At 35.7% G+C, this 22,121-nt stretch overlaps 1 protein-coding gene across 1 annotated transcript in view; it reads left to right on the top strand.

Moving 5' to 3' along the window:
- LOC143044190 (uncharacterized) overlaps positions 1-22,121 on the top strand; it is a 67,692-nt gene that overhangs the window by 33,607 nt on the left and 11,964 nt on the right. The window contains exons 4-6 of the mRNA XM_076216084.1: positions 13,109-13,387; positions 14,868-14,909; positions 19,283-19,366. Coding sequence (XP_076072199.1) covers positions 13,109-13,387; positions 14,868-14,909; positions 19,283-19,366 — 405 coding nt within the window. The remainder of the gene's footprint in view (positions 1-13,108; positions 13,388-14,867; positions 14,910-19,282; positions 19,367-22,121) is intronic.

Raw genomic sequence — 22,121 nt, 5'->3', positions numbered from 1 at the left:
GTAGGGCAATAAACAATCCCAATTCGAATGGTGTTCGTCAACATAAGCCGTCAACATTTTGGCTAATGTTCCATTAAATCTCTCTACCATTCCGTCACACTGCGGGTGGTAGGGTGTGGTTCTAGTCTTGTCTATCTGTAATAAGTGACACATTTCCTGAAATAATTCGCTCTCAAACTGCGAGCCTTGGTCTGAGTGAACTACAGTAGGCACGCCGAAACGCGTAATAACCTCTGCTACTAATATATTGGCTACAGTTGATGCAAGCATGTTAGGCATTGGAAAGCTTTCCGTCCATTTGCTGTAATAATCGCTAATGACTAGGATATACTTGTGCCCTCTCTCGGTTTCGGGTAGTTCTCCCAATATATCCATAGCAATTCTTTCCATTGGGTAACCCGATTTTTGCAACTGCATAGGAGCCCTTTGCCGTTTATTCGGACCTTTTCTCTTGGCACAGATTTCACAACCGGCTATATAGGCTACTATGTCATGTCGTACACCAGGCCAGTAGAACCTATCTTTGATTCTAGATTGCGTTTTCTTGATGCCAAGGTGGCCTGACGTCTTGTTATCATGGCACTGCTGAAGTATTCGACGTCTTTCTGTAAGGGGCACTATCACTCTGCTTTTGTTGTTGTCTCTGTGCACTTTGCAAAGTACTCCATCCTGAATCTTCAGGTCATCAAACTGCGACCATAAGCTTTTAATAACATAATTGTACTCTCCTAGATTTTTCAAGTTAGGCTTGTGCCCATCTTGTACCCATTGTCTTACAATTTGCAAATTTTTGTCATTGTCTTGAAGATGTTTGAGGGATATTTCTGTGTCGTCCTCCTTGTCTCTTTCACATTCATCGGGCTTTGATGACACTGTCTGTACAAGTTGTTGTGCCTTCCAATCAGAGCTATATCCACACTGTCTACAAGGTATCCTACTTAACGCGTCTGCATTCTGGTGCTGACTTCCTGGCCTGTGATTAATTTTCATGTCATATGTACTCAACACTTCAAGCCATCTTGCTAATTGTCCTTCTGCGTTTTTGAAGTTTAACAACCATTGCAATGAGCTGTGGTCCGTTCGAACGATGAATGCTCGGCCATACAGAAAATGACGAAAACTTTTGACGAAGTGTACTACTGATAAGAGTTCCTTTCTAGTGACACAATATTTCCGTTCTATTTTTGATAATGTTCTGCTTCCAAAAGCAATGACTCTCTCTTTACCATCAATTTCCTGTGATAGCACAGCTCCGATAGCGTTATTACTTGCGTCAGTGTCTAGGATGAATGGTCTAGATAAGTCTGGATGTGCAAGAATGGGTGCTTTAGTTAGTTTTCCTTTCAAGGCTTGAAAAGCTTCCTGACATTCTTCTGTCCATAAGTACTTTCGTCCTTTTTCTGTTAGTTGATGGAGACATTTGGCGATTTTTGCAAAATGTTCTATGTACCTCCGGTAATATCAACAGAGTCCCAAGAATGAACGTAATTCGCTCGCATCAACTGGAATGGGCCAATCCTTTATGCTCTTTATCTTTTCTGGATCCGTGGCTACACCTTCCTCAGTGACGACATGTCCAAGAAAGTTAACTTTCTTTGAAAATAGTGTGCACTTCTTGGGTTTGAGCTTAAGGCCAGCTCCCTTTAGTCGATCAAAAACCGATCGCAGATTTTCGAGCATTTCCTCAAACGATTTTCCAACCACAATTATATCGTCCAGATAAACTAGACATATACTCCACTGCAGTCCCGCCAATACTCTCTCCATTAATCTTTCAAAGGTTGCTGGTGCACAGGCAAGGCCGAATGGCATCTGTCGAAATTGAAACAGTCCCCTTCGGCTGGCAAATGCAGTTTTCGTGCGATCTTTCTCTGCCATTTCCACCTGCCAGTATCCCGAACAAAGGTCTAAAGTAGAGAACCATTTATTTCCGGACAATTGCTCCAATGAGTCGTCGATGCGGGGTAATGGATATGCGTCTTTTACTGTTAAATCGTTGACCTTGCGATAATCAACGCAAAAGCGTGTAGTACCATCCTTTTTCTTTACCAGTACTATTCCAGACGACCATGGACCGTCGGCTGGCTCAATTACTCCGCGTTCAAGCATGTCATCGATATGTCTATCGACTTCCTCTCGCATATGAATGGGGGTGCGGCGAGGCGGTTGTTTTACTGGTGCATTATTTCCTGTATTTATGGTGTGGCGCACCAAATTAGTTCTACCTAAGTCCCTGTCGGATGCTGCAAAAAGATCTTTGTATTCATTGAGAAGATTTTCAACTCCACGTTTTTGCTCCTGGCTAAGATTTTCGCTGCAATTACTCAGTAATTTTTGCAATTCAATTCTTAGGTTCTGATCCTTATGTATATCAGTAATATCTTTGTCGTCGCTTATCACGTCCTGAATAGGGCTAATATTTCCTACAATTGTCCCAGCTCTTATTATCTTCACTACATTCGATACATTCATAAAGCGCAGTGGTACGGTTTCTGAGGCTTTAACTAAAGTTCTTGCCATTAAGGCACTGTCCTTTGCTACAAATTTGTCACAGGGTTCAATGATTCCTAAGCCTACTTCATTCTTTGTTGACGGATATTCGTTAATGTGACCCCTGACCAAAGCTTCTGTGCCTGGCTGTATGCATGTATCTTCAACTACTGACACTCTATAGCAACCAAGCTGTCCAGTGAAGTTCAGTGGTATCACTTGGTTATTGCAAACCATATGTTCTTCTTGTAAATTAATCAGACATCTATTTTTCTTGAGAAAATCTAAACCAATTATGCCATCTAAAGCAAGATCCGCTACTACTGCCTCTGCTAAATATACGTTATGATCAATCCAGATGTGAAATTCACCTTTTCCCGTAACGTTTAGTTCGGAGCCGTTTGCTGACATAATAGTTTGAACCACTTGATTGAGGTTTGGCATCTCTTCTTTTCTCAAACTGTTGAATAGTTTATTTGATATAAGAGTGACAGTTGCGCCTGTGTCAACGAGAAAACTGGCTTTTATATTTCCTATAGCTACGTCTATATATGCCCCTGCTTCTTTCGTCGAGTTATTTTGAACATTGAGCTTGATTTGTTTTCTCCGCTGTCTTCTTGTTCGAGAATGTACTGGCCTTGCAGAGCCATTCTCGTGGTTCCTGTATTGACCGTTCCTGTTGCCACCTTGCTTTCGTAGCCTACATTCTCGCTTAAAATGTCCATATTTACCGCAATTGTAACATTGCTGATTCCGTTTCCATTCCGGATCGGCAGTGTATCTTTGTCCGCTGTTTTTAAATTCATTTAACTCCATTCGAAGTGATTCTAATTGCTTAGTAAACGAATCCATCATTTCTGTAAACTTATCGTCCTTAGATAATTCTTCTGTAATATTATCTGCATGCGTAGCCCGCATCTGAGGTTTTACAAAATCTTGTCTTTTCTCTGCTTTGTAGAACGCCTCAAGTTCGACAGCTAAACAAATTGCTTGGTTTAAGTTTTGCGGTCTGGATTGTCTAATTTTTATCCTCATCTCACTATCGTGCAATGCATCTAAGAAATAATCCTTTGATAATGTTTCTTTTACTTCAGTGGGTGCTAGTGGGTATGCTCTATTTACTAATCGCCGTATAGTTTGTCCTAGTTCTGGCAAGGTTTCACTCGCGCGCTGGCGTCTCTCCTTTAATTGAACTCTGTATAGTTCGTTCTGATTTGGCGGAGCAAAACGCTCTTCTAATGATTTCACTAAGGTCTCATAATTCATTTTCTTATCAGTTGGTAAATCGCTGAAGACACTCTGTGCGTGCCCGCGAAGGGCAGCGGCAAGGTAAAGCCCCTGTTCATATTCGTCCCAATTATTGATGATAGCACATGCTTCAAAGTGCGATTTAAAATCAACCCACTCGCCAGACCCATCATAATTGGCCAGTTTGATTTCTCTTCTCGTATTCTTTCCAGGCGTGCGTACTTTTTCCTGGTTATTGACAGCCTTTTTAGCATTCCTTTGGCTAGGTCTTAAGATAGGAGAAATCTCCACTGAACCTCCGCTACTGGTACCGGGCGTTGCGCTAGTTGTTTTGTAATGCCCTTGCTTAGAGCGGGCTCCCGGTTCGTGCTCACTTGCGTAAGGTCCAAACAATGTTGGTGCATCATCAGCTCGTTGAAGCTGTGTTTGGACTGTCCGCTCTGTGACATCGCCGAAATCCGTGCGCCTCTTCTGAGCAATACCAGAATCTGTCAGGTTTCTAGGTTGCTCTTTTGGGGTAGAGTGTTGTGGTGTCAAAAACATAGGATTTTGAGTTTGTCTCAACTTTTCTATCTTTTGCTTTACATCTTCCTCTAACGTACTTGTATGCTGTTGTAAATCGTCCATGTTTAATCAAGTATAGGTGCACTTGCCAATATCCCACCGCTGCCACCAAAATTATGTCACGTACTCGGGGTAGTGACTTCTGGGTATCGTACCAAAGTTTACCCCTGGATATTGGAAGCTGCACCGTTTCTTATATTTTTATCTTTAATTTGTTAACTTTTGTCTCTGACACACAATAACAATTTGTGGGACGTGTTGCTGTCTTTGAACAGACCTTGTGTTAAGCAACAACCAGTGCTAACCTGTGCACTATTCCAAACCTTGCTAATGTCTACCTATGCGCTACTATCCTGTGCACCGCTATCCTGTGCACTATCTGGCTTATTCAGCCTGTGCACTGCCTAACCAGTGCACGTATTTCCGCACAGTCGCCTATGCACCTATTACCCGGTGCGTAAATACAACTTTAATACTCCTGCAACCTTATTCAGGTACGCAGATAGATTCTTATTCAGATTCTATTAATTCTTTTATAAAGTGTAAATAATTACCTTTTCCCTTCTTTAAGGCGTCTGGATTATCCATCAAGCGACCCTTGTTCTGACAGCACATCAGCTTATATACTAAGGTTTTGGACCATACCATTTAATTTGGACGATACCATATGTCTTATTCATATGAGTGTTTATAATTACCTAACCCTTAATGCTAAAACGTTTGAAAGACGGCCCTTATGTTTACGACTACCGATCGGAATATTTCCGGATATGCTAACCACGACCGGTCCGTTACTGATTCTAAATATTATAAATATCCATAGCAATGTAAACAAAACAAAACCGAAAGTAGACAACTGTTCAACTTTCAAACATAACGAGTTCGTATAACAATGTTTCAGCTTGATAAAAGAAATAAGATGAACCCTAGTAAAATAAAACTGATGAACCATGTTCATCACAATTTCATATACAAAAAAATAAACGGAAAACAAATATGTAACACAAAAACAAACGATAACTACTTAATTTCAGGCTCTTGTCTAGGGACAGGCGCATACTAACATAATGTGGTGGGGTTAAACATCTTAGCAGGGTGTACATCGTTTCGGAGCATGCTATTACCTTGTTTAATTCGTTCCATCACTCGCTTATAATTCGCTTATAATACGTGTATCATACGTTGCACCTTTTAAAACATGATTTTCAATTGTGTTGTTGTCTCTGGTGGTAGATTTTGGGTTCTTAGAGGTGATATAACTCTATAAGCGCATATGTACCCGTTCCAGCGCTCGGATAATACCCTGTTAAATATTCGTTACTTATTCGCTTTTAATACGTTTGTTGTACGTTGCACCTTTTAGAAAAGGATTTTCAATTGTGTTCATATCTCTGGTGGTAATAATGTGTTCTAATAGATGAAATATCCCTATTAGCGCGTATGTACCCGTTCCAGCGCTCGGATAATACCCTGTTACTTATTCGTTCCTTATTCGCTTTTACTGCACGGGGTAAGTATACGTTGCACCTTGACATACATCGTTTTTTAATTGTGTTCATGTCTCTGGTGGTAACAATGTGTTCTTAGAGACGAAATGATCCTATTAGAGCGCATGTACCCGTTCCAACGCGCGGTTAATACCCTGTTACCTATTCGTTACCTATTCGTTACTTATTCGCTTTTAATACGTTTATTGTACGTTTCACCTTTAATAAACGGATTTTCAATTGTGTTCATATCTCTTGTGGTAATAATGTGTTCTTATAGATAAAATACTCCTATTAGCACATATTACCCGTTCCAGCGCTCGGATAATACCCGGTTACTTATTCGTTTCTTATTCGCTTTTAATGCGCAGGGTATACGTTGCACCTTGAAATAAATCGTTTTTTAATTGTGTTCGTGTCTGTGGTGGTAACAATGTGTTCTTAGAGATGAAATGACCCTATTAGCGCGCATGTACCCGTTCCAGCGCTCGGTTAATACCCTGCTACCTATTCGTTACCTATTCGTTACTTATTCGCTTTAAATACGTTTGTTGTACGTTGCACCTTTTAGAAAAGGATTTTCAATTGTGTTCATATCTCTTGTGGTAATAATGTGTTCTTATAGATGAAATACCCCTATTAGCGTGCATGTACCCGTTTCAGCGCTCGGATAATACCCTGTTACTTATTCGTTCCTTATTCGCTTTTAATGCGCGGGGTAAGTATACGTTGCACCTTGAAATAAATCGTTTTTTAATTGTGTTCATGTCTCTGGTGGTAACAATGGTTCTTAGAGACGAAATGACCCTATTAGAGCGCATGTACCGGTTCCAGCGCTCGGTTAATACCCTGTTACCTATTCGTTACCTATTCGTTACTTATTCGCTTTAAAAACGTTTGTTGTACGTTGCACCTTTAAAAAAAGGATTTTCACTTGTGTTCATGTCTCTGGTAGTAACAATGTGTAATTAGAGATGAAATGACCCTATTAGCGTGCATGTACCCGTTCCAGCGCTCGGTTATTACCCTGTTACCTATTCGTTACCTATTCACTTATAATACGTTTGTTGTACGTTGCACCTTTTAGAAAAGGATTTTCAATTGTGTCCATGTCTCTGGTGGTAACAATGTGTTCTTAGAGATGAAATGACCCTATTAGCGCGCATGTACCCGTTCCAGCGCTCGGTTAATACCCTGTTACCTATTCGTTACCTATTCGTTACCTATTTGTTACCTATTCACTTATAATACGTTTGTTGTACGTTGCACCTTTTAGAAAAGGATTTTCAATTGTGTTCATGTCTCTGGTGGTAACAATGTGTAATTAGAGATGAAATGACCCTATTAGCGTGCATGTACCCGTTCCAGCGCTCGGTTAATACCCTGTTACCTATTCGTTACCTATTCGTTACCTATTCACTTATAATACGTTTGTTGTACGTTGCACCTTTTAGAAAAGGATTTTTACTTGTGTTCATGTCTCTGGTGGTAACAATGTCTTCTCAGAGATAAAATGACTCTATTAGCGTGCATCTACCCGTTCCAGCGCTCGGTTATTACCCTGTTACCTATTCGTTACTTATTCGCTGATAATACGTTTGTTGTACGTTGCACCTTTTAGAAAAGGATTTTCAATTGTGTTGTTGTCTCTGGTGGTAACAATGTGTTTAGAGATAAAATGACCCTGTTAGCGTGCATCTACCCGTTCCAGCGCTTGGTTAATACCCTATTACTTATTTGTTACCTATTCGTTACTTATTCCCTATTCCCTATGCGTTACCTATTCGTAACTTATTCCCTATTCACTATTTGTTACCTATTCGTTACTTTTTCCCTATTCCCTATGCGTTACCTATTCGTTATTTATTCTCTATTCCCTATTCGTTACCTATTCGTTATTTATTCCTTATTCGTACAACAAACGTATCAAAAGCGAAAAAGTAACGAATAGGTAACGAATAGGTAACGAATAGGTAACAGGGTATTAACCGAGCGCTGGAACGGGTACATGCGCGCTAATAGGGTCATTTAATCACTAAGAACACATTGTTACCACCAGAGACATGGACACAATTGAAAATGCCTGTTCCAAGTCAGGAATATGACAGTTTTTGTCCATTCGTTTTTGATGCGTTTTGTTATTTGATTTTGCCATGTGATTATGGACTTTCCCAATTGATCTTCCTCTAAGTTCAGTATTTTTGAATATCCATCTTCAAACATACGGACATAAAGCAGTTAAAAGGTAGAACGTATAAAAATCAAATAAGGAACAAATGAGTATCGAACATAAAGTAAAAGGATCGGTTGAGCACAAACACATATAAATAGGTCATAAAAAGATCATTTTACCTCAACAAATTTAGAACTATTACCAGATATAAGAGTATAAACAACAAGAAGTAATTGTAACAGGATGCTGTTACGAAGTCTCCCAAACAAAGTTCCCATAACTCGCAATTCATATGGTCCCATGTTCATTTGATTTGATTTTTTGTCCCATACAAGAATATATATGGCTTACTGATGGGGATCTCAACCATTTACAAGTATTCAAACAGGAGGGGGTGGTGGTGACTCCCAGGGACTTTACCTACATTTCATTTTATTTATTTTATTGTCCCCTACAAGAATATATATGCTTTAGGGTTGGGGATGTTGACCGTTCAAAATTTTTCAAACAAGAGGGGGTGGGATGACCCCCTCAGAACTTCCCTTTTATCTCATTTTATTTGTTTATTTGTTTTATTGTCCTCTACAAGAACATATATGGTTAAGGGGTGGGGATCTGGACCATTTACAAGATAATAGTACATTCTCAAATTGAACGGGGTGGGGGTGACCCCAATGAACTTCCATTTAATTTCATTTGATTAGTTTTATTGTCCCTTACAAGAATATATATAGTTTAGGGGTGGGGATGTGGACCATTTACAAGTTTTCAAACAAGAGGGGGTGGGCTGACCCCCTATGGACTTTCCTTTTATTTCATGCCATTTGTTTTATTGTCCCCTACAAGAATATATATGGTTTAGGGTGGGGATCTGGACCATTTACAAGATAATATTACATTCTCAAATTGAACGGGGTCGGGGGTGACCCCCAGGAACTTCCATTTAATTTCATTTGATTAGTTTTATTGTCCCTTACAAGAATATATATAGTTTAGGGGTGGGGATGTTGACCGTTTATAAGTTTTCAAACAAGAGGGGGTGGGGTGACCCCCAAGGGACTTTCCTTTTATTTCATTTGTTTTATTGTCCCCTACAAGAAAATATATGGTTTAGGGGTGGGGATCTGGACCATTTACAAGATAATAGTACATTCTCAAATTGAACGGGGTGGGGGTGACCCCCAGGAACTTCCATTTAATTTCATTTGATTAGTTTTATTGTCCTCTACAAGAATATATATGGTTTAGGGGTGGGAATCTGGACCGTTTACAAGATAATAGCACATTCTAAAATTGAACGGGGTGGGGATGACCCCCAGGGACTTCCATTTAATTTCATTTGATTTGTTTTATCGTCCTATTCAAGAATATATATGGTTTAGGGGTGGGGATCTGGACCGTTTACAAGATAATAGTACATTCTCAAATTGAACGGGGTGGGGGCGACCCCCAGGAACTTTTACTTAATTTCATTGGATTAGCTTTATTGTCCCATACAAGAATATATATGGTTTAGGGGTGGGGATCTGGGCAGTTTACAAGTTAAAAGCATATTCTCGAATTGAAGACTTTTGAGACTCCCCTATATTTCATGTGATTTGTTTTATTGTCCTTTAATCATTTCTGAATGGTGCATGTATCTATCACTTACAGTTTTCAAGTTATATTCATTTGAAAATTTTAGAAAATAAAATCCCATAGGGTTCTATAGTAAACCCCTCCCTTCTTTCTGCCCCCCAAAATACCCCTTAATAGACCCCAATGCACAAATGAACGATTGATGGCTCACCTAGCCATATTAGTCTAACATTTTATGAAACCCTAAGTAAATCTGACAAGTAGTTTTGGAGAAATGCTGCGGACAAGTTCAGTTTTAAAGTGGCGGAAGAAGAAGAGGAAGAAGAGGAAGAAGAAGAAGAATAAAAATAATAAGAACTGAGCAAAAACAATAAGTCTCCAAACTTTGTTTGGGAGACTTAATTAAAAAGGGGGAAGGATATTAAAAATCGAATAAGTAACGAATAAGGAATAGGGAATAAGTAACGAATAGGTAACGAATAGGGAATAGGGAATAGGTAACGAATAGGTAACGAATAGGGAATAGGGAATAGGTAACGAATAGGTAACGAATAGGGAATAGGGAATAGGTAACGAATAGGTAACGAATAGGGAATAGGGAATAGGTAACGAATATGTAACGAATAGGGAATAGGGAATAGGGAATAGGTAACGAATAGGGAATAGGGAATAGGTAACGAATAGGGAATAGGGAATAGGTAACCAACTTGACGTCCATCATTCTAACTGACTTCATTTTCAGAAAACGACATCCGTAACAAACACAAACTTTTAACTACTTCTTTACAAGCAGAACCAAATACAATGAAAGTCCCAACTTTGTTCTGGCTTCCGAAGCTACAGAAAAAAACTTACAAATATAGATTTATTTCATCTTCAAGCCATTGTTCCACTACTAGATTGTATATTCTACTTACTAGTACACTTGACACAATTAAAACCCTGATTATCATTTGTTCAAATAAGGCCTTTGAAGACAATAACAATCAAAACCAAGGAGTATACAAAGACTCAAAAAAACCAAAGGACATTTACATCAACAGTTATAAATAATAATTAAGAAACAACACGACTTAGTACACTTGGTATAATAAAAAAAACATAATAATAAATTGTTCAAATAAGGCCTTTGAAAATAGTGGTATTAATTGATTTTTGAGTGTCAAAAACTCGTTGGAAGTACTTGATAAATTGCATGCATTTATTGGTGATTTTGCATCTGTTCAAAGTTTTGATTTTTTCTACCCTATATACCACTTTGCCTCATATTCTTATTAAGTAAAATTTCACATCCCTAATTAACTGGGCATTTAAAAAGTCAGAATGCGAGTACATATGTTCAAACTCTTTTAGGTAATTCTTTAGTAGCAATGAACAAAAGAACTATGTCAATTGGAATGCTTTGATACTATATATGCGCTTGAATTTTTACTTGATAATATTTTTGTTCGCTTTGGAGATTCCGTATATCGTCAAGTTATTGCAATTCCAATGGGGACTAACTGTGCACCACTTATTGCGGACCTGTTTTCTTATTGTTATGAGTTACAATTTATGACTAAAATTAGCAAAGACCCATCGAAAAAACATTTGATACAAAAATTTAACAATACTTTTAGATATTTGGATGATATATTGGCTCTCAATAATGACGAATTCATTATGTATACTAAAGAAATTTATCCTGTTGAACTTACTTTAAATAAAGCTAATACAAACAATGACCACTGCCCTTTCCTCGATCTTGATATCTATATCATGAATGGGAAGCTTAATACAAAAATTTATGATAAAAGAGATGATTTTCATTTCCTATCGTTAAGTATCCATTTCTAGATGGTGACCTTCCCTTGTCACCATCTTATGGTGTTTATATATCTCAACCTTGTACGATTCGCTCGTGTATGTAACAACGTATTAGATTTTAGCGAGAGAAATTTATGTTTTACTGAAAAATTATTACACCAGGGTTATCGATATCACAAACTAGTCAAAACATTTACTAAATTTTATTATCGGTATAAGGAAATAATTCGTAAATATAACTCAACGTGCAGACATCGTATACGTTCAGGTATTTCAAATCCAATCTTTTATGGTTATATTCTTTACAAAGCTCAAAAATGTCAGTATTCACCTCAAAAGCTTACAAAACCTTTAAACAGACTTATTTAGAAGGGATATAGTTACGATACTGTTGTCAGGTCATTAAAGATTGTATATTTTGGCTTTAATATTGATTCACTGATAGGGTCTTTGCATCGGAACTAAACACTTTTAAAAAAAACCCCAGTTGTTGGCATGACACGGGTTATGTTCTTCTCATATATTTTATGATAGTATGATACTAAACCCCTAACGGGAGGGATTGTGGATGATATTTATATGATGAAGATATAATCTTTCAATTAGTTTAATTTAGGTCTGGAGCTGGCATGTCAGTAAACTGCCAGTAGTCTGTTGTTATTTATGTATTATTGTCATTTTATTTATTTTCGATTGATACATCTTCTGACATCGGACCCGGACTTCTCTTGAACTGAATTTTAATGTGTGTATTGTTATGCGTTTACTTTTCTACATTGGCTAGAGGTATAGGGGGAGGGTTGAGATCTCATAAACATGTTTAACCCCGTCCCAAGTCAGGAGCATCTTGCCTTTATTAGTCTTGTATAATTTTAATTTTAGTTTTTTGTGTATAATTCGGAGTTTAGTATGACGTCCATTATCACTGTACAAGTATACATATTTTTTAAGGGGCCAGCTAAAGGACGCCTACGGGTGGGGGAGTTTCTCGCTACATTGAAGACCAATTTGTGGCCTCGGCTGTTGTCTGCTCTATGGTCGGGTTGTTACAGCTCTTACACATTCCCCATTTTCTTTCTCTATTTTATATATTTGTATTGCGTCCAACAAATGTTTCCTTCGAATGCAGGCATATGAATGTTATAGTTCATTAATCATTGATAATGTTTTACGGTTCTTTCGAATCATTGTCATTTTTCTGCCACTTTTTACAGTGTACATCATATCACTCTCTAAAATGTTTATAAAAGTTAAGTTATAGGTGGGCATTCAAAGGGTTTATTGGACTATAAGATCATTTGCATTTATTCATTTAAGTACAATGTGTGGTCTGTAGTATTTAAACTAGAATGAGAATTATTAATGGCGTTAATGTAACCTTAATCGAAAATACTTGAAGTTATTCTCATTTTATTATGTTTCTTATGTTTATGCTGTGTCGATCAGAAATCAACTTTGAATGTACAACTTGAAACTGTCTTTCCAAATTGAAAATTTATGTCTTTTTGTTTATATTGATAGCTGAAAAAGAATGAAGATAAAACATCATTGATTCAATATAAAGCAAAATAAAGCAAAAAGACAGCAAACGTCGACAATATCTGCTAAAATTAAATTTTAAAAATTTAAATAAATCCGCAGTATAATTTGCACAATACTATTTTAGAAACGCATAGTTCATCTGAATGACTTACAAGTTTCTACACTATTGAATATTTTTTTGTATCATATATGCATGCATTTTAGTTGCTTACTTTTTTAGATGAAGTGAGCATACCAACTATTACAAAATATCCGAATGAACCATACTATGTAGTGGGAGAACATATTAGCATACTTTTAACTTGTAAGAGCGATGGTAATCCTAAACCAAATTACCAATGGTATAAAGATAATATGCTCATAAACACAAATGAAAGCTTGAATATAACTGATATGAATGTAACGAATAGTGGAAACTTCACATGTTATGTCACCAACACATTCAATGGCGACACGCACAGCAACGCTGAACATGTGCAAATTAATATAATGAATAAAGGTAATTTTGGTTTTAAGTATAAATTGTTATACATGTTTTATACTTCATATGTAACTATTCCAGTCATAATTACGTTATCTGGTTACCCGATGAATGATTTAAAGAAAACTGAAAAATACAGTTAATTCACCTCGTTTAATATTCATTCGAGGTCTTCTTTTATAAATAAAAAATAATATCTTTATTAATGAATCTTTATTCATTTTATTGAGAATCGACAACACTTATCTACATACTAGGTATTGTCAAAACTTACATCTACATAGGTATTGTTAAAACTTACATCGTGATGAAACCATCGTGATTAGGTGCCATGTTTGTTTTATTTGATCCCGTTGATTATATGACTTAATATCCCCTTAATTAGCTATGTCCTTGGCTATCATTATAGTGACAATAACGTGTCATTTTTAATTACAATATAAACAGTTAAATTAGATTAAGTATTTTGCATGAACAAAAAAAGTGTCGAACATCGTCCACATTTGAAAATTATTTGGTCGCCATTTTTTCAAAATTTTATGAAAGAAACAATAGCATGTATCAGCTTTATCAAAAGGAACTAATGTTTGATTCTATGCTGCTTTAAGGTAAGACAATGACTGAAAACGCGAGCACCCAACAGTTATTTAATTTTCATTGTAACAATCTGAAAAAATATATTTTACTAAGTCGGCCCACGCTGTCAATGTGGTCGCCATCTTTAAAAATACTACCAAATTTTCCGAAAATAGTTAATTTTCAAATCAATTTGGAAGGGACATAATAAAAAATTAAACCATTGCATATACGATATTTCACATATTTATGCATTTAGTAATAAGTACATATTTCCACAATTTTTCCATTTGTTATGTTTAAATCGCAATTTTAGGTTTAACACGACAGAAAATCCAATATTTATCGGAGTTGGATGATGAACAGTGTAAACTTATCGAGACAACAAGACACATTTTCAAAAGTATTTAGAAGGGAGAAGACCAAAATTTAAACTTTTCCAAAACGCATAAATATATTCTTAAAAAAATGACGAATAACTATATATTTCCACACTTTTTGTATCATGAACTGAAAACAAATATTTTATCGATTCCTGAAAGCCCCCATGCATTTCTATAGATTTTACTTGGGCTTGATATAGTGATGTGTGACGTCACAAAAGTCACGTGATGACCTCTATAGTTGGATATGGTATGTTCCGTATTGACATGATATGATATGAACCATATTAAATTCGGTAACCATAGTCCTGAATTTATGTAAATGAGAACAAGATTTTATAAGTTAACACAGCTTGCCAAAAATAACTGTTTAAACATTATTAATCGAAACGTAACTCTTTAAATAACTTTGTATAATTTTTTTATTCACCATTGTCCAGCTTAGTAGTTTTCGAAATACTTTTCACTATATTTACTGTTTATTATTCTAATTCTAATAAGTTTGAATTTTATATCAAATATATTTGTTTATTTCATAGACTATACAACACGTACTACTCTCAAGCATTCTAATACTTTAGGTAGGATCAACATTTTTCTTCCAAATACTTGTTTATACAATTCCTATGTGTTTGTTAATGTTATAATACGTAGGCTTACAATTGCACGCTTATTGTGATATAGATAAACAATGCTATATAGATATATATATAGTTTTGCTTCTGTTCCCCAGCTACTTATCCAGACATAGGGAGCACATTACCACAATCTTGCTATAAACGTATCTTGTAAGTGTCCAATTATCGACGCTCTAATGTTTGTAGTGAATTGATTGTTTATGTAAACATTTAAATTATTGTTTATGTAAACATTAAAATTAAATTTAAAGGATTTAATTAAATTGACCACACCATTGAAAGTATCATATTTTGTGAACATCAGGATAACATCATCTGTTTTTTTTTATTTGTAACTAATAACAACAAACCGAATGAATATTTATTAATAACACACTCCCCACTTTTACTAAAACATTTTTTATCTCGACACTGGCGTTGATTTATAACAATGTAAAACATTTATCCAAACTATTGAAAGTCTTAAATAAACAGTTTACTGGTCGTGAGCTCGAGAATATGAAGGTTCGTTTCGTGTGTATTTATCTTCCAATTGATACGATATTCTCGTGCTTGCATTTCTTATCAAATGGTGAAGTTGAAATCATACCTTCGTAAATTTTATGAACGCCATTACGAGTTGGTTGACCGTTATTGAATAACCGTTTCACAGATGATATCGGATATGTTCCTTACGTCGTAACTACAATCTTCTTCCCTTTTTATAATTGTGACCTACCGAATAAGACTATTTACCGATTTTTTAGTCTATAGTTTTCTATGTTGTGTCATGTGTACTATTATTTGTCGGTTTGTCTTTTCAATTTTAGCCATGGCATTGTCAGTTTATTTTCGATATGTGAGTTTGACTTCTCTCTGGTATCTTTCGCCCCTCTTTTAGTTCAGATACCATCTAATTAACTACCAAGTTGACATGTGTACTATTGTTTGTCTGTTTGTCTTTTTCATTTTTAGCCATGGCGTTGTCAGTTTATTTTAGATTAATGAGTTTGACTGTCCCTTTGGTATCTTTCGTCCTTCTTTTTTTTACTCCCGAACACATCCAATGACCATATAAGCGATATGCACATTAATAAAGATATAAATTGATTAAGTAACTCGTGCAATTAGATTTTGTATGGTCTGTTTAATTTCATATCATTAATTAAAAATACATGTTTTTCATCGTTTTGACCTGTATGGGCTTTGCTCATTGTTGAAGCCGTTTTGACATTTATGGGCTTCGTTCATTGTTAAAGGCCTTAAAGTGACCTATAGTTAATAATTTCTGTGTCATTTTGGTCTCTTTTGGAGAGTTGTGTCATTGGCAATAATACCACATCTTCTTTTTCTATATATAAGAATGTTTTTTTGTGGATCGTAGCAATCAATCAAAAGATTTACCTTTTTTTACTTTCAAAGTTGACACTCGTTTTCCTTTACATAATTTTTACACGGACAATGCATGCGTTTTCCATCACTTGCAAAGGGATTAAATTTAACCATTCAAACGAATCATATTGTTTGGGCCCCAGTTTTTTTGTGACTTTTTGAAGTGGTTCTAATACACAGTTGCTACATGTGGTATGAATATACCAACGAAATTCACTTATTCACGATAACACCTTATCTCAGAAACTGTTTATTGTCTTCCATATTGATTTGCACTCGTCAATGTTAAACGTCAGTCTTCGAAAAATAGACTTGAGTTGTTCCTCAATGATTAATAGAAGTAGAGCAGTAAGCAACACTTCATAAAATCATGTGTTTTACTCCTTCCAATCTTTGATGTACTTAACTCAGCACTTTGTTGTGCATCTTATGAGTACAATAAATATTCTAAACTGTATTGTTATATGTCATGAAGGCAGTCATCTTCATTGACTCTAGTGTCGGGTCAACTTGATGGTACGCGTGTTCAATATCTAACTTTATGAAGCATTTTCCTCGATCCAGATTATGAAATACCTATTCCAACGTTGAAAATGGGTACCTACAATTTCTCATGGCAACGCATATCCGTATACTATTTTTCTTTGATACGTCAACGATTGTTGATATTCAATAGCTTGGGCTATTTACTTCTGTTATTCACTGTTTTACAAATTTATTCAGTTTTTAATCAGGCGTTCCTCGTGACAACCTATACGGCATAACGGATGAGCTAAGCCGTTTTTGTCACAACTTTTTGGAATTTTGGGTCCTAAATGCTCCTCAACTTTGTCCTTCTTTGGCTTTATAAATATTCTGATATGTGCATCACTAATGAGTCTTATGTAGACGAAACGGGCGTCTGGCGTACTATATTATAATCCTGGTAACTTTGATAACTATTTACACCACTGGGTTGATGCCACTGCTGGTGGACGTTTCGTCTCCGAGTGTAACACCAGCCCAGTAGTCAACACTTCGGTGTTGACATGAATGTCAATAATGTGGTCATTTTTATAAATTTCCTGCTTACAAAACTTTGAATTTTTCGAAAAGCTAAGGATTTTCTTATCCCAGACATAGATTTCCTTAGCCATATTTTTGGAATTTTGGGTCCTTAATGCTCTTCAACTTTGTACTTGTTTGGATTTATCAACATTTTGATATGAGCGTCACTGATGAGTCTTGTGTAGACGATACGCGCGTCTGGCGTACTAAATTATAATCCTGGTACCTACAGGTTGAATATTTTCGTCTGCAGGAATTTTTAATTGAAAGGCTAATGATTTCTAGCTTGTAAACACCTTTGAAAACTACAAACATAGTTGTATTCACTACACAATCTGTAACAATGAAACTATTTGTTTCTATTTTCATTACACAAAGTTTTATTGACGCCTTGCGTCCAAGTTAATCCTAGACTTTCTGTTACAAAAAATAGACTGAAACGTAGCAGTTGTTCAGATAAACCTTTATAAAGTTTACTGCTATGGTAATAAGTGGCGTGTCACTATCATAAGCATACAAATATATTAACGATATCTCAGACTCACGCTTTATTTTTTTTCATCTTTAAGCGTTCCCAAAGTGTCCTGTCTATAATATTTGAAGTTGCAGCTATATCAATTACTACTGGAACATCTTTATCTAAAAAAATAACTGTAAAGTGGCTGATCTTTCAACGATTTCCATATACGTTAAATGCATATGCTTCGTTTCTTAATTCTGGTTCACAATCATCTGCAGATTCAAGATTTGTTGTTCTTAAATAACACGAATAATGAGTCTTCGACGCTTTTGTTGTGCAACATTATTGAAAGTGTTCTTCATATTTGCATATTCTCAATTTCTTTCCTTCAAATGGGCATTTACGATCTGATTCATAAGGTTCAGAAAAACCTACATGCATAGCATGATATTGATTCCCGAGGTTTAAATAAAGGCAACAGTAGTATACCGCTGTTCAAACTCATAAATCCATGGACAAAAATCAAAATCGGGGTAACAAACTAAAACTGAGGGAAACGCATTAAATATAAGAGGAAAACAACGACACAACACTACAATGTAACACACACAGAAACGGACAGCATTAGACAAGTCTGAGTGATTTTGATTGTGTTTCTTACTCTAACTTTGTAGACGGGTCATAGTTATAGATTGTTCAATCATTTCTTTTTTTTTTATTCCTTTCCCGAAATTGGTTTCTTTGAAAAGATTTGAGGTGTTATGATATTGTTCAACATTTCCGCAGGAGCATTGTACACTGATTATTGTTCTACCAGTGTATAGAACAAATCTTGGTATTCCATTTCAACTCTGTTCAACAATAATGCTTTTTTCGCCATGCCTCCACAAGCATTTACCTGTTGCGTACAATTAATAAGAATAAAGTCAACGTGTTCATCTTTGTCCCCACAAATGAATGTCATTTAAAACGTAACATAATGGAGCTACACTTAAATCATACAATATAAAACGTGCTTCTGTTATCTGTTGTTATTCTCGATTTGCGATAACAGCACTGAAAGTGTCACATTTAACGTACATAATATTAATAAGCTAATAACACCGGTTTTTTTAATATAGCTATTAACCAAAACGGTTGTATACTAATGGAACAAAAAAGTACTAAATGAATATTTACTAATATCACATTGTTCATTTCTTTATGATTTCAAATAAATGCAAAAAGAAAATACAGTAGATTAAGAACAGTGTCTTAGTTTATATTTGCTATCTGCATGGCTTTATTAATATAAATAAATACATATTTTTTTTATGTGCCAAACAATTAAAGTAGATTGAGATTGTTTATTTGTTTATTATTCAGGGTTTATTATAACTGAAACTTTAAAAAAAATAGAGGAGATTTTTTTATGTCTATTTTCCATTTATATACACAGCTGACATTTCAACTACCAAGTCTAGTTCCATTGGCAGTTCTTCTGGTGTTGACAAAGAAGAGGAAAAGCCGGAAGGAAACATAAGTATTTATAGCTACCTTATTTTTTTTAATTTATTTTATGTCAAGTGTTAAAGTATAAATTAATTAACACCAAAATTCAAATGTATTCAAAAAACAACTTTAACATGTACTAAAATTGAGAATAAAAATGGGGAATGTGCCAAAGAGACAACAACCCGACCATAGAAAAAAACACAACAGCAGAAGGTCACCTACAGATCTTCAATGTATCGAGAAACTCCCGCACACGGAGGCGTCCTTCAGCTGGCCCCTAAACAAATATATACTAGTTCAGTGATAATGAACGCCATACTAATTTCCAAATTGTACACAAGAAACTAAAAAATAAAATAATACAAGACTAACAAAGGCCAGAGGCTCCTGACTTGGCACAGGCGCAAAAATGCGGAGGGGTTAAACATGTTTATGAGATCTCAACCCTCCCCCTATACGTCTAGCCAATGTAGAAAAGTAAACCCATAACAATACGCACATTAAAATTCAGTTCAAGAGAAGAAGTCCGAGTCTGATGTCAGAAGATGTAACCAAAGAAAATAAACAAAATGCCAATAATAAATAAATAAGAACAGACTACTAGCAGTTAAGGTGGCTCGGCCCTTTACCAATGCGCATATTTTAACGCATGTTTCTTACGACGAGTGCCTTGGAAACGGTCGCTTTAAGGGGTCTTCTCAAAAATAGCTTTGACGACCTTGAAACGCGGGCGTGTATGAAAGCACCCTTGACGATGTAAACAAGCGAGGCTAAACGTTCTTCAAAACGGGAAATACGAACGGTCAGAAATTCACAGTGCTTTCTTCATTTTTCGCAAAAAAGTCTAAAAGGAGAAAAATATACATGATTTAAGCATAACATTAAAAAAAAAAAGAATATATAAATACTGACAAAGTCACATGAATGACGTCGACGGTATATGGTGCCGCTTCGCTCCCAAAACGCATTCTCATCTTACACGGTCCCCTCTTGGGTCCGTTCGTACCATATTTTGAATTCACTTAAATACCAGTTGAATTAATTGATGTCTTGGATATTTATTTTTGAAAATGTTTTGCCAATGACGCAATGATTAACTGTAAACAAATGATAGCGATGTAAACAACTTCATGTCATCGTACAGCTTTCAAAAACAGGCAAACTTGTGACCCGTATCAGAGACATATATGTGTATATATGTCTCTGCCCGTATAGTATGGTTTAAAACATCGGGGCGGGTTTGTTATCATGCTATAATCCGTTTGGCGTTTTATAACAGTTTGTTTCTGTCATAAATATATTTAAAACTTGAAATATCTTTATTTCCAAGTATTTTTAGGAGTTTATTCCCGAGTATGCGATATATTTTTCCATTGCAATATTTTGATAATTAGAGTTATACCAAAACAAATTTGAACATGCCAATTTTCTAACAGACTTGATACTTAACATTTTCATTTAAAGATTTGTTTACCTGCACGAAAATCATCTGATAATTTTTCTCGTATCACAATTCCATGATTTTCGGAACACTAGACTAAGTCCTATAATCTAAGAAATCGGGGCCAATGTTTTCTATTTTTATGATACTTTTTTTTTCTATTACTTATTTTGTGAATTGTTATTTTGTTGACTTGCAATTTTCTGTTGTATCTATCAATATGTCAACCGAGTTCATATTTAAAAAAAAAGAAATATCAGCATTAAAACTAAAATAATTGAATCAGAGCACTGAATGTTATTAAAATAGACTAATGGATCCAGCAACGATCAATCGGGCGATCCAGCCATTTTAAAAGGGGGTTCCCAACCCAGGACAAAAAGGGAGTGTTCCAACTATATTTCCCCATTCAAAGGCATTGATCGTCAAAAAAAGGGGGGAACCCGGAACCCTCCCCCCTGGATCCATCACTGTCAAAAGTAACCGGGACTGGCCTAGTATTCCGACCTTATATATCGGTCTATGATATAATTCCTAAATACTGCATGCTTTGCGGAGAACCGCAAAATTTTTGGTTTCACCATGTCGCGATTTTGCTAGGACATACATCCGCAGCGTGCCGGGCAGTCTCAAACACTACTAAAGACTTTATATATAAAAAAAATCTATACTACTACTAGGTTCAGGAAAAGTTTGGATTGTAATTTAAAAACTACGCCCTGTATACACAAGAACGCTATATTAGCCGGTGATGTTGGCAAACTTTAACTTCTATCTTAATTTTTGACATGCTTTTTTAAAAGGTAAGCTAATAAGGAAAGTTTTTGATTAAAACAAATGATCACAAATATAGTTGAGTGATGTCAATGCGGCAAAAAATGTGAATGACAATTTTGTTTGTGAACACTGACTTGATCTTACCGTGGCAAAGAAATGCATAACTAATCATCGATCTATGCGTGATGATAAAAGGAGACAATGTTTTTTTTTATTTATAATATTGAATTTTAAATATGAACTTTGGTGGATAGTTGTTTCATTGGCAATCATACCACATCTGCTTATTTTCATATCGTATGGTTAACATAGAAATATGACTAATCTGACATATGACCCTTTGATTATACAGAATGTTCAAACAGCTGGATGTATACATACGAAGCCTCGTAGGGTAAAAAAGGGGAATTTTGCCTATACATGCACCAAGCGTAATTGTCCATTCATTTTTTTTTATGGCAGTCCATATACCTAGCTCCCGTCTTACTTTGCATAACTTTCATAATTGATACTTATCTGCATGTTCTCATCCGTATTATGCTTGAAATACTTGCCAGTGATCATT

This window comes from Mytilus galloprovincialis, chromosome 9 (assembly GCF_965363235.1).
Source record: "Mytilus galloprovincialis chromosome 9, xbMytGall1.hap1.1, whole genome shotgun sequence".
NCBI lineage: Eukaryota > Metazoa > Mollusca > Bivalvia > Mytilida > Mytilidae > Mytilus > Mytilus galloprovincialis.
The sequence above is the reverse complement of the archived record's forward strand: the minus strand, read 5'-3'. Positions and strand labels throughout refer to the sequence as shown.